Source organism: Numida meleagris, chromosome 7 (assembly GCF_002078875.1).
Source record: "Numida meleagris isolate 19003 breed g44 Domestic line chromosome 7, NumMel1.0, whole genome shotgun sequence".
In the NCBI taxonomy this organism is placed as follows: Eukaryota; Metazoa; Chordata; class Aves; order Galliformes; family Numididae; genus Numida; species Numida meleagris.
The window spans coordinates 11,041,571-11,053,939 of NC_034415.1; the positions used below are offsets into that span (position 1 = coordinate 11,041,571).

The following is a 12,369-nucleotide window of genomic DNA, read 5'->3' on the forward strand; positions in this document are numbered from 1 at the left end:
TGCAAAACGTTTGCTGAAAAAAATATTAAAGCCTGTATCTGAATGTCATAAACCATATCATCAGTCTTTCAACAATACAACTGTATTATCTTCCACTGAAAGAAATGGAGTAGATATCCAAGGTTTTTATTTAGAAGGATCATTGAGATATGCTGTCACGGTATTATCTAAGGATCTGCGTCCGTGACAAGGGGGACAGGCCCGTGAAAAAAAAGAGTAGAGAAAAAGGAGAAAAAAAAAAAAGTCGGCCAGTAGGGGTCGGCCCCGAGCAGTCCGGCGGCTAAAGCAGCAGGGAAGCCGCGGACCCACACCCTGGGGAAAACAAAGGGAAAAAGGGAAAGGTATGGAACTCGTAGACGGATCTAAAACAAAACAGCAGCACCAATCTGAGGAGGAACAACTAATTTTACTAAATATATTGAAATTGAGGCCAGTAAAATCAGAACAGAGAGAGTTTACAAACTGAGGTTCTTACACCATAAACTGCAGGAGGACCACGTGCTTCTCCACCGGGCAGGAACAAAGAGACCCCGCGTCTCCCAGGCGGCTTCACCACCCCCTCCAACGCAAAGACCCCTGGGGAGTGCATCTCCTCCCCTCCCCCTCGGAGGGCCACACACCAAAAAAGGCAGTTTGCAGTAACCAGGGAATTAACTCTAACTGCCAGTGCTTTACATGATGTTATGATGTGGAATACCGACAACAAAAATCACAAAACCATGACAGATGACTGATTGTAAGAGCTGCCTTTTTAAAGACTGCTTGCTTTTGGTAGGGAGTTTATTCCAGACACACAACCTTCAGCAAGTGTCTGCACTCCCCATCTGTGGATCCTGGACCACTGAAAGTTCAGAAGATCTTCAATGGTATAAAAAGAGAGCTGTATGGTCTGAAGAATACTTTTATTTTAGAGATTAATGATGAAGGCTCAGAAAAAAACATACCAAATTCAAAGTGGCAGAAGTTCAAAACGTTCTTTTTTTGGCTTGCTTTTTTTGTGTTTTTGGTTTAATAATTGTTTTCTGTGTTTACACAGTGCTAGTATTGTGGGACCTTGCTCTGAGTCACTTGTGGATAATGGTAACAACACTCCATTGTCAGTGGCCTTAGAGGATGCCCTGTCAGAGTGCAAGATGTGCATCCCATTTGGCAATGAACAGGACTGTTTGGTACTTTAAAGACTGAATGCAATTAGCCTCTTCCTCCAGAAAACGGAAGATACGATTCCTTTATCACCTTCAGTGAAAAGAATAGCTCAAAACATTTTTATGGCACAAGTCATTTTTCCAATAACTGCCTTATCAGATGAATTGCTGAGCACCTGATGTTACTCAGTCCCATTGAAAGAAAAGGGCCATGGCTTCTGATGAAACTTCAGAGATGGACAGGATTTTTTTTTTCTCCTTTCTATGAAAAATATTAAGCTGCTTATCATCTACTCAATTTTCTGCTCAATTTTTTACAGAAAATATTAAGTCACATACCAGGAAAATTCGTATTCTTAATATTAAATCTTCTGATAACACCAAGAGAGCATCATCCATCCAGACCAGTAGCACATCTGAAGTGAAGACCCTGTAAAAAAGCAGTGGCTTTCATGGGGCTTTGCTCTTTTCTACTCCTCTTCAAAGAATTCTACCTAGTATAAAATCAATATTGTTGTCACTATTCTGGATTTGAGGACCTTTAGAAATCTGCCAGTACTGAGCAGATATATAGAAAAATCTTATCTACATTGACCATTGTATTGAGGACTGAACTCATGAACTTTCATGTTTTCTTTCAGGACAGTTTCACACTGAGTTTGTGACAATGGATTCCCAGTTTTGCGGGTAAATTCCAGGGATACTGCATTGTTGGGGAGAGAATCTTACTGACAAAGAGATTTGCTTGATAGATCTAAGATTCCTGACAAACTTTCTCCATATTAAAGCTCGTCAAAGCTATATATGTCTGAGAAAGACTTCAGTTTCAATGAATCAGTATAGTCTCCTGAAAAAAAAAACACCACAATCTCAGAAGTGAAGACAGTCCTCTGTTTACAACATGGCATATGAAGAGGTATGTATATTTGGCATCTATCCATTCCGTAACATTATGTTCTCAAAGCCTATTATGAGTATTTTTATTGTTATTGTATTATAAGAGTCTATGTCAGGTGTTGCCCTATAGTGGTGTGTAAGAGGCAGCTTCTCAGGCTGTTGTATAAATCCTACACAATACTGATAGTCACCATACTCTCACCATGTTGATTTTTTTGTCAAACTGGTCCAAGTTGAAGTGTTCTAACTCTCCTTACAATAAATCCATAAAGATAAGTTTGTGGAATTATCATCTTCAGACTGGAAAGCTTCAAGATGAGTAGCCTTCTAATGGAAATAGGCATAGCACAAGCAACAGCTTCATGGCTGAGGTATATGCTATCTATACAATGACATCCATTTTTGGTGCTTGAGTAGCAAGCACTGCTAGAGAGAACCTGTGCTAGGTAGTTCCTATATTTACTTATAAGACAAGTAACCTGTCTTGAAAATATTATTTTTACGGGTAAGAAATTTTCTATCTAATAATGATGAGACTGTAAATCAAAGTTATGAAAATAAATTCTGAATGTAAAATTTTTATATTGTCTGCAGATTGGTACCAAAATCACTGTAGTGATCTGAGAAAGTGAAGAGCTATCATGGCTGAATTTTCACAATATACTACATATGACATTGCATATCCTTTACACCTAGAATTCAGATTGAGGAGATAAAGGATGAGGATTATGTTTGTTTATGCATAAATATAGTGAACATCTGCCTGAATCTATCTATCTAGTTATTTTAATTCTGTTTCAAGAAAGTTGACCATCTGCTCTGTCATCAGCAAAGATTTTGTTCTAAAAACTACAACAAAAGATCACTCATCTTGTGCACCTTGTTCTCACTTAACACAAGTGAAATTTTAATAGCATCCATCTATAGCTATGATTAGTGATCTGAAGCAGGTACATACCTACTGAATCAAAATTACAGCTGGAGATGTAGTAAGCAGAATGACAAGTAAAATGTTTTGACTCTACTGAGAACTAGAAGGTGTGAAATCACGTGTACTACTTAAAACAGTCCTTCCATATAATTGTAATACAGAATCTTTAGACACCTGTAAAAGCCAGTGATGCAGAAAGTAAAATATACAAGCTTTCCTACAGATAATCATAGAATCATAGACTCACTAAGGTTGAAAAAGACCTCTAAGATCATCCAGTCCAACCATCCACCTATTACCAATATTTCCCGCTAAACCATGCCCCTCAGTACAACATCTAAATGTTTCTTGAACACCTCCAGGGTTAGTGACTCCACTGCCTCCCTGGGCAGCCCGTTCCAGCACCTGACCACTCTCTCAGAGAATAATTATTTCCTAACATTCAACTTCAACCTCCCCTGGCACAATTTGAGGCCATTCCTTCTAGTCCTATTGCTAGTTACATGGGAGAAGAGGTGGACTCCCACCTGATGGCTAGGCAACTCCAGGCTGTTTATGCCTCAGTTACTCCTCTAACACGAATTGGTCCTCAGTACAAGTTGCTGTGACAATAAATTTGTATTTTTCAGACATTTGTAGGAGAAGGAAGGAATGAAGTGTATAAATGCAGATATAAATAGAACTGACCTTCTTTCTCTATTAGCTTTAAATTGAGCTCAGGTTACTGTAATTAAAATAATTATTTCATTCCATAAGTGACTGTCTTGTAATCAGATACCAAACAGACTTGTCAATTCTCATGCTTTCCTTATGTGACTCTTCCACGCGGGCCCCACATGTTATTCCCGAAACACAGTATCAGCATTATAAGCACTCACAAGGCAGCTCCCTGGCTCCAGGCTGTGCATCAAAATCAGCTACAGTGCTGCTCTGAGCTACAGCAGTGATGTTGTCTCCTGCTGCAACCTCTGAACTCCAAAACATCCTGCAGTCTGTGGCCCATGGCTGGGCTCATACCATAGCTTCTTTCTCAGATGCTTATGGATGAGAAATTTCATCTTTCCATTCTCTTTTTCTTCCATCTAAATCTGAAGTTGACTCGCAATACTGTATTTTGAGTAGTCATGTAGAAACAAAGTCTATACCAGCAAGGTAGTGAAGGGAGAAGACAAATATCACGTTTGCTTAAAAAGAACTGCCATTTCTGGCATTTTTAAAGAATAGAAGGGAGTGGGGAGAGTTCAGACTACAGGTATTTTACTGTGTAAATTGGTCTTCATTAAAAATTATATTGACTTCATTAGGATAAACGTGAATTAAAAGTCCATTTGTCTGTAAAATCATTCAGGCACCTCCAGAGGTGACATTAGAACTCAGTAAAGATAAAAAAGGTCATTATTTCACATATTTTAAGGAACATATGCATGCACCAAAAAAAAATGACTGTATCTGATCATTCTGACTTCAGTGCTTTTTTTTTCCTTTTCATACCAATTTCTGATTGATCTTAATGAAGATTTTGGATGTAGAATAAATATGAGGCTGTACCACTGATTATCCCTGAAATCACAGAATCACAAAGTCACAGGGGATGCCAGGTACCTCTGGAGATCATCTAGTCCAGTCCCCCTGCTGAAACAGGTTCCCTACAGTAGGTCACACAGGAAAGTGTTCAGACGGTTTTGAGTATCTCCAGAGAAGGAGACTCAACAATCCTCCTGGGCAGCTTCTTCCAGTGCTCTGTCACCCTCAGTGTAAAAAAAAAAATTCATTATGTTCACATGGAACTTCCTGTGTGCCAGTTTGTGCCTGTGTGTACATCTTAACTGCTGATTCAGATCCCTTAATACTTACGGCAGAAATTGAACATTATGTAATCTTTAAATACTTAATATGATATACAAATAACTAAGTAATGTCCTGCGGGCTAAATGAACAAATATATATATGTGTGTGTGTGTATGTACATGTAAATGCATGTGTATGTGTATACATATACATACACTCATGCATATATTCTACTTGATTTCACATTAGTCAGGGTACTTATTTCCTAACAGACAAATAGATTAAAACAAGGTTATACCTGCAATCACTGCAGGTTAACTAATAAAGTTGGTGCAAGTATCAGATAATGTGAGAGCAGAAAAACTACTAATTCATGCAGGATTAGAAAAATCCCATCACCGGATTTTTGTGTCTACCTTGAGATAAAAATGAAGAAGCGGGAAAACTGAAGTGGCTTTCATTTTGTGATGTTAGACTTAATTCTAATGAATCTATGCAGCACTGACATACACTGTCACTCAGCATAAACCTAGTTTCTTAGCTACTGAGAGGAAATGTCAGGGGAAGACAAGGCATTATTTACAGTGATTAAAGAGTACTAAACTGAACAGTAATACAGAAGTAGGATCTTTTGCTTACTGTTAAAAATAATCTGTCCATGAAGTCCATTAAGCAGAAGAGCAGCTTTTCAAAAGAAGTCACTAAAGTACCAACAAAGCTATGTTCAAAGTAGAACAGATAAAACACTTAAAAGATTAGTAGAGAGGATCATCTTGTAACTACAGTGCAGTTGAAATGACCCCAGTGGTTTTATCCAACCTTCTGACCACTAAGTGTGGAATAAACAGAACATGGCATATTATTGTGAAGACTGAATGACCAGAAAGTTACCTGTGACCCTAAACATGGAACATTTTTCCAGTCAGCAGGCATGCAAAGAGAAGCTGTTTTGCATTCATGACAAAGGGAAAGATAACACTAACTAAAAGCTAGATGATGTTATGGTTACTTGTTTTAGAAAAACACAGCCTTCTGCAAGTTGTTACATCACTTTTCCAGTTCATCAACTTTGTAAATAAGCTGCAGATTTGTAGATACAAACATTCTCCAATCTCACAGAAAAGCTGTACAAGAAGATATGATATTCACACAATTCTGCAATTGAATATCAGTAACAATACCTGACTTTCCTCATGAGGAGAGATTAGAAGGCAAGAGCCTCTACTCCCATTAGGCAGAAAAATAGAAAAGTGAGCTTTACTGCAGCTAGGGCTTATAGCTGCTGAACTGCCACACTACCTTCACTCCTCTAATAGCAAGTAACACAGTACTTACATAGAGGACAAAGCCTAATTTGCAATATTGACACTGGGGTGGAATGTAGCAACCGCTGTATGTAAAAGATGGCCAGATAAAGTATCGGTAGAAAGAGGTACTGAAATGTGTAGAAAGTGAAGTCCAATCTACTGCTCATGTTTTCCTGCCCCATTTCCTTCTGTCTTGTATTGTGTGATGTCTCCTATCAAAGGGTTTTAAAATCCTACTCCTCTTGCATAGCATACAATCCTGAAAGAAAAATGTGACAGTCTTATTTTTGCTGACAAGGTCATTACTTTTATCTTCATGGAGTACACAAATTATTTGCTACAGGTTAAAGCATCATAAAAATTCTGTAATATCTGTTCTAAGACATGATTTCCCATCTAGAGCATCAAAGTCCTATTTACTGTACATGACTAAAGTACTTACTGATCCACTTGCTTTAGTCCTGTCTCTTTCTTGTTCAGACCATATACATTTGCTAGCTGTGAACATACAGCTTCACTCTGCAGCTAGCTCATCCAGGAGTTTGCCTAGTCTCTGTGATCAATTTTGTCTGTCATTTGTGTTTGTCTTGTCATATCAATCACACTTATGTGTTCCGGACAAGGTAGAGACAGAGAAATTATTTAAATTAACAAACTTAAGTCTTCAATGTTAAAAACTTACCCACATATTTTCAAACTATCTTGGCTAATGATACCTTGACATCACACATTAACCCATACAAAGCAAGAATGAAACCAACTGCCATTTTATAAAGCCTGGCAGACAAAAAGCAAAATGAGATATGGCAAGAAAAACAATGACTTTGATCAACTCTCTGCCAAAATCAGTTACCTGGTTAATGAAGGAAAAGAGTAAATGAATCTTCTGGTCTCACAGAGGCATTAAAAATCGCAACACACAGTCCTCACCAGTACCTGTGGCATCACATCAAGAAAAATGCAGACAAGCACATCCATTTCTGCCAATTATATAAAAAAAAATTTGGAAAAATGATACATGATGTAACCATGAGAAGACATGGGGCTTTGCTGCTGTCCTAAATTGCAGCATACCACCTCCTAGTTAGAGGAACAGTCGAAATGCCCACAAAGTTTTCAGATGTTCTGGTGGGCAGTTGTCACTGGCCTGCTGGACTGACAAGCTCAGTCTTTCCTCATGTGTCATTACTTCCATTCCTCAGAAGAAGTAAGGCAAAAAAGGACATAAAGACAAAAATCAGCAGAAAGACAGGCAGAAAGAAAAAAACATTGAGATTACCTCCTGGTAAATGAAAGGTTTTGTTCCTGCTGAAAACCACTGAGTGTTTAGATTGTGCAACTTGTCCAGAAATGCTTTTATGTCCCCAGGCCACATGTGCTTGGCAGCATCGATCCGGAACCCTGCTACACCTATATCAATGAGGTGATTCATGTACTCTGCAACTTTTGTGCGTACGTAGTCCTTCTCCAGAGCCAGGTCAAGAAGGCTGGTCAACTTACAATCCCGGACCTGTGTGATTAAAAGTGAAACAGGAAGAAAGACAAAGAAGATTAAATGAAGGAAAAGAAAGTATTGAAAATGAAGAAGACAGATAAGAAAAAAATACAAGTAAAGAAAGGAAAGAAACACTTTTCATATTTCAGTCCATCTGCTTGTAAAACGACTGTCTCTCAGTGAATATCCCCTCCTCATCTAGTTGTCACAAAGGCTGAAGATGGGAACCAGGACAGCGTATCACAGCAGCGTGGATGAATGCTGAGCTGTAACCGTGATAAAGAACCGCCACCCATTCCACGTCCAAACGGACTAACCGACACACCCAGGGTAGCATCCTGCACTGCTCTCAGTGTTCCAGGGGTCTCCTTATCAAGAGCAGCTGATTATACAAGCTGTAAGAAGGAGCTCGTTGGTGGAACTGAGAGGCTTGGGCTCAGTCGGTTCAGACACACTCTCCTTCACATGCCCACAAGAAACGTGGGGAGGGTTCATCATTTCTCAGTGCCTACAATGCTGTGCAGCGCAGGTGCTTTTCCAGAGGGCAAGCCTCTGATGTCTACCACGGTATACACTAGTAAGGCGACTAAGCGTTCAACCTGAGATAAACTATTCCTTTTCTTTGGCTTTACTCTCATCTTTACACAACAGGTTTTAAAAAATACAAAAACAAATCCAAAATTCTGCCATCTGATACACGTCACCACACTTTCCGATGTCTCCTCTTCCAGTATGACATTTGCCACCACCGAAATCCCAGGCAGAGTATGGAACAGCCATTCAAAGAGATGTACACTAGACATCCTCCCAGCCTGAGTGCTGGGGTTGAACTGTGCCCAGCAAAGCCCTACTGCTGCAAGAAGGAGAGAAGGACTGGCATGATGCCTTCAGAATAAGGCTGTGCTCTTTCCACTGCCCATTTATACTCCTGCAAGATGACAAAGTTCCTACTGCAGCTGACAGATTTCACAGAGATGAACACTATCAGTTACTGTTTGTCTAGCTGGCTAGGTATAATGGTTTCATTTTGCTTTTCCTGAATTACCACATGACTGCAGATAAAATACATTCTCATAATGTTCATATCTTATCATAAACCAACTACTTAGTGAGCAGCTCACTTAAATTTGGGTTTGTATTCTTTCCAGTCATATAAACAAAGATAAGTTATCAAAAGATATCCAAAATGTGACACATGGACCTTGAATACGGGACTCTGGAAAAGGAATGGAAAGGGATTAGAAGGCAACTGGAAGTCTCGCAAGTGTCAAAGAGGGTGGGAATTCACCAGCCTTCAGAGGCAGCTGGCTCTCAGGATTCATCCGAGCATGAACTCAGCTACCTGATCAGCCACTCTAGTCAATAGGACACATTTCACACAGCACACTGTTAGCCTTCTTCAGCAGCTGAATCACATGCCATTATATCAGTACAACTCAACAGGGAATGGTGCTGTAAAAATTCACCTCAGACATTTAGTCAATCTTGGTAACGTTTAGTCATGATGGGTTTGTTCTAACTTGATAAGCAGAAGGTGTAATGAGCGTTGTTTCCTTGGTGTTAGAAAGCGGACAAGGTCACGTGTGGAGCCAGTGTATAGTTTTGGAAAAATGAATTGACAGTCATCTTACCGGCAATATTGAAATTCTTACTCCCTCTTGCTCCCATCTGAAACTGTGCCAGCACTTACAGTAGACGCCAATGAGCCACCTACCCAAACCAAAGTTCCACCAATGAACAAGTGTCAAACACGTCACTGCTGTCAGACAAAATAAAGGTGTTTTGTTTTTTTTTTTTATAAATGGAAAAAGAGACCATTGATAAAGTCCATAATACAAAAAATGAACAGGTGGCCAAATGAGCTCCATGTCTATATTTCTTGAATGCAAATTCTGGGAAAGAGAAGGATGTATCTGACATGTATTCAATGACAAGGATTGTTTCAGGAAAAAAAACATACTCGCGGCAGTTCAGGAACAAAGTGAAATTAGATTACTTTTCTCCTGGATCGGGTGCGCCTGTTTGTGGACTTCTTATTTTTCTCACAGTTATTCACCGAGCTTCTGGTCTTAGAATTCTCTCAGAGTGCTGTTTTATCGTTGGCCTGACTGTAGTCTATTCCTGCCACGTTATATGGAGGCCTTTATGTTATGCATCAGTTCTCAATGATTAACTGACACCATTGTCACAAAGCAAAATTTGCAACGTTCCTGAAGCAGGAAATGGTAGCAAAAGCCAAAAGGGGCAACAGATCCTTTTGGCATTTCAATTTAATTTTATTTCAGACATCAAAAACTCATCTGCAGTACCTCTTTTTACTTGACTTGACTCAGACAAATCATTGGTCATTTAAAATAACATGAAAACTAAAGCAGATTCTCTGTTGGAAATACTTGAGACTCTGATCACTTTAGGTAAGGTAGAGAAACATTTAGTGTGTGTGGCTGCGTGATGAAAAACTGAAAAACAGTTCATAGCAAGCACGGGACAGTAACAGAAAAAGAACATAAGCTCAATTCCTAATTAACAGAGTGAATCAGATCTCAAAGACTCACAACATGATGTGTGATACATCTGCTATTGACTGACAATGACTGATCTGGTACACAAGCTTGAGCTCAGATTAATTCTGAGAGATAAATGCCTCTGACTGCTGGTGAATTCCCTCCCTCTCTTAGAGCTATGAGACTTCCATTAGTCCTATCCCTTCCTAATCCCCTTCCTCTTCCCGTCCTTTTATCCATGCCTTCCCCATCCCTTTTCTCCCCTTTCCCCTTCTCTTGGCCTTTCCCCTTACCTTTTCCTTCACTTCTCCCTTTCCCTTCACCATCCCTTCTCCTTTGCCTTCCCCTTTCCCATTTCCTTCCTCTTTCCATCTTCCAGAGTCCGTCCGTCAAGGTCCATGTCCCACATATAGGAGACATAAAACTATCATTGTTCGTATGATTGGAAATAATGTAATCCCAAGTTTGCGTGTGTTGTTCAGAGACTGCTTGGTTTATGATAAGGTATAAACATTGGGAGAAGGTATTTTACCTTCAGCTGTGGGGCAATTCAAGATGAAACAAATGGGAATATGGATACCCAGCTAGCTAGACAAACAGCAACTGATAATGTTTATCTCTGTGAAATGTGTCAGCTGCAGCAGGAACTTTGTCATCTTGCAGGAATATAAATGGCCAGTGGAAAGAGCACAGCCTTATGCTGCAGGCACCATGCAAGTCCTCCTACTCCTCGCAGCTGTAGGGCTTTGCTGGGCACAGTACAACCCCAACACTCAGGCTGGGAGGACGTCTATTGTGCATCTCTTTGAATGGCGCTGGGCCGATATTGCCCAGGAGTGTGAACGCTATTTAGCTCCTAATGGGTTTGGAGGAGTTCAGGTATGTTGCTTCCTGTCCACAGGCAGTAAAACCGCTTTGTAGCATTTGCTTTACAAACCAAAGAGCCAGAGTTGCAGACAGTGAGCTCCAAGCAACTTCCTTGCTGAAAGCAGGGATGGAAGTGGTAAGTGCTGTCAGGCAGAACTGGGGATCCTGCCAGCCTGGTCTGAGTGTATCTTTAGCTGCCAATCAGCGGCAAAGGGGCTTACTTTTCTCTGTCACGCTTCACTTACAAAGCTAAGCTTTCCTCTTCGCCTTTTACTGAGTCAAGTGTACAGACACAGAGGTCTGGCTGTCCAAAGGATGTCGCTATTCCAGCCAGAAACAATTACCGTGGCTTCAGCCCTCCCATGGGCATGTCCTTGGGCAGCGGATCCAGGCAGCCCACGGCAACAAAAGAGAATCTCCTTGTTGCCAGTCTACAAGACGGGCATCTTGCAGACCTGAGCTTGCGCTGCAGGAGGGAGAGATTGGGTTTGGCACAAAGCCTGTCTCATGGAAATCACAGACTAGTCTCAGCACTGAGCACACCTTTTGCACTTAAAACACAGAATGAGAACTACCGATTTCTTACTGAGGTACGCATTTCACCCGCAGGTTTCTCCTCCAAATGAAAACATTGTCATTACTAATCCGAACAGGCCCTGGTGGGAAAGATACCAGCCCATCAGCTACAAGATCTGCAGTCGATCAGGAAATGAAAACGAATTCAGAGACATGGTGACCAGATGCAACAATGTTGGAGTAAGTGCCTTGAAAATCTGTAACTGATAGACTGAGAAGGGCAGTTTCAGTGGAGCGAAGTTACTGCTCCTGTTCTCAAAGGAGAGTTAAATGGAGAATAAAGAGAGAGGGATAAAAAATCAAAGTAACAGCGACGCGGTAAAGCTCTGGCTATTCCTTGCACAGCATCACAACGCACGCTGAAATGCAATCACTACTTTTCCAGGTTCGTATTTATGTGGATGCTGTTGTCAACCACATGTGCGGATCTATGGGTGGCTCAGGCACCCACTCAACCTGTGGGAGCTATTTCAACACTGGGAATAGAGATTTTCCCGCTGTGCCATACTCTGCCTGGGATTTCAACGACGGCAAATGCCATACTGCAAGTGGAGACATTGAAAACTATGGTGATATGTATCAGGTAACTTTCTGTGGCAACATTCTGAATTTTTCTTTTTTTAAAACCTGTTATGTAAAGATGAGAGTAAAGCCAAAGAAAAGGAATAGTTTACCTCAGGTTGAACGCTTAGTCGCCTTACTAGTGTATACCGTGGTAGACATCAGAGGCTTGCCCTCTGGAAAAGCACCTGCGCTGCACAGCGTTGTAGGCACTGAGAAATGATGAACCCTCCCCACGTTTCTTGTGGGCATGTGAAGGAGAGTGTGTCTGAACCGACTGAGCCCAAGCCTCTCAGTT

At 40.6% G+C, this 12,369-nt stretch overlaps 2 protein-coding genes across 2 annotated transcripts in view; one reads left to right on the top strand and one right to left on the bottom strand.

Moving 5' to 3' along the window:
- Positions 388-12,369, bottom strand: part of LOC110402461 (pancreatic alpha-amylase-like) — a 19,919-nt gene continuing 7,937 nt past the window's right edge. Inside the window, exons 4-6 of the mRNA XM_021404572.1 lie at positions 7,343-7,578; positions 1,276-1,281; positions 388-597 (exon numbers count right to left, since the gene is read on the bottom strand). Coding sequence (XP_021260247.1) covers positions 456-597; positions 1,276-1,281; positions 7,343-7,578 — 384 coding nt within the window. The 3' untranslated portion in view covers positions 388-455. The remainder of the gene's footprint in view (positions 598-1,275; positions 1,282-7,342; positions 7,579-12,369) is intronic.
- The window catches only part of LOC110402458 (pancreatic alpha-amylase), a gene marked incomplete in the record, with an annotated part of 4,542 nt that continues 2,914 nt past the window's right edge, over positions 10,742-12,369 (top strand). The window contains 3 exon segments of the mRNA XM_021404566.1: positions 10,742-10,946; positions 11,544-11,690; positions 11,896-12,093. Of these exon segments, the coding sequence (XP_021260241.1) occupies positions 10,779-10,946; positions 11,544-11,690; positions 11,896-12,093 (513 nt within the window).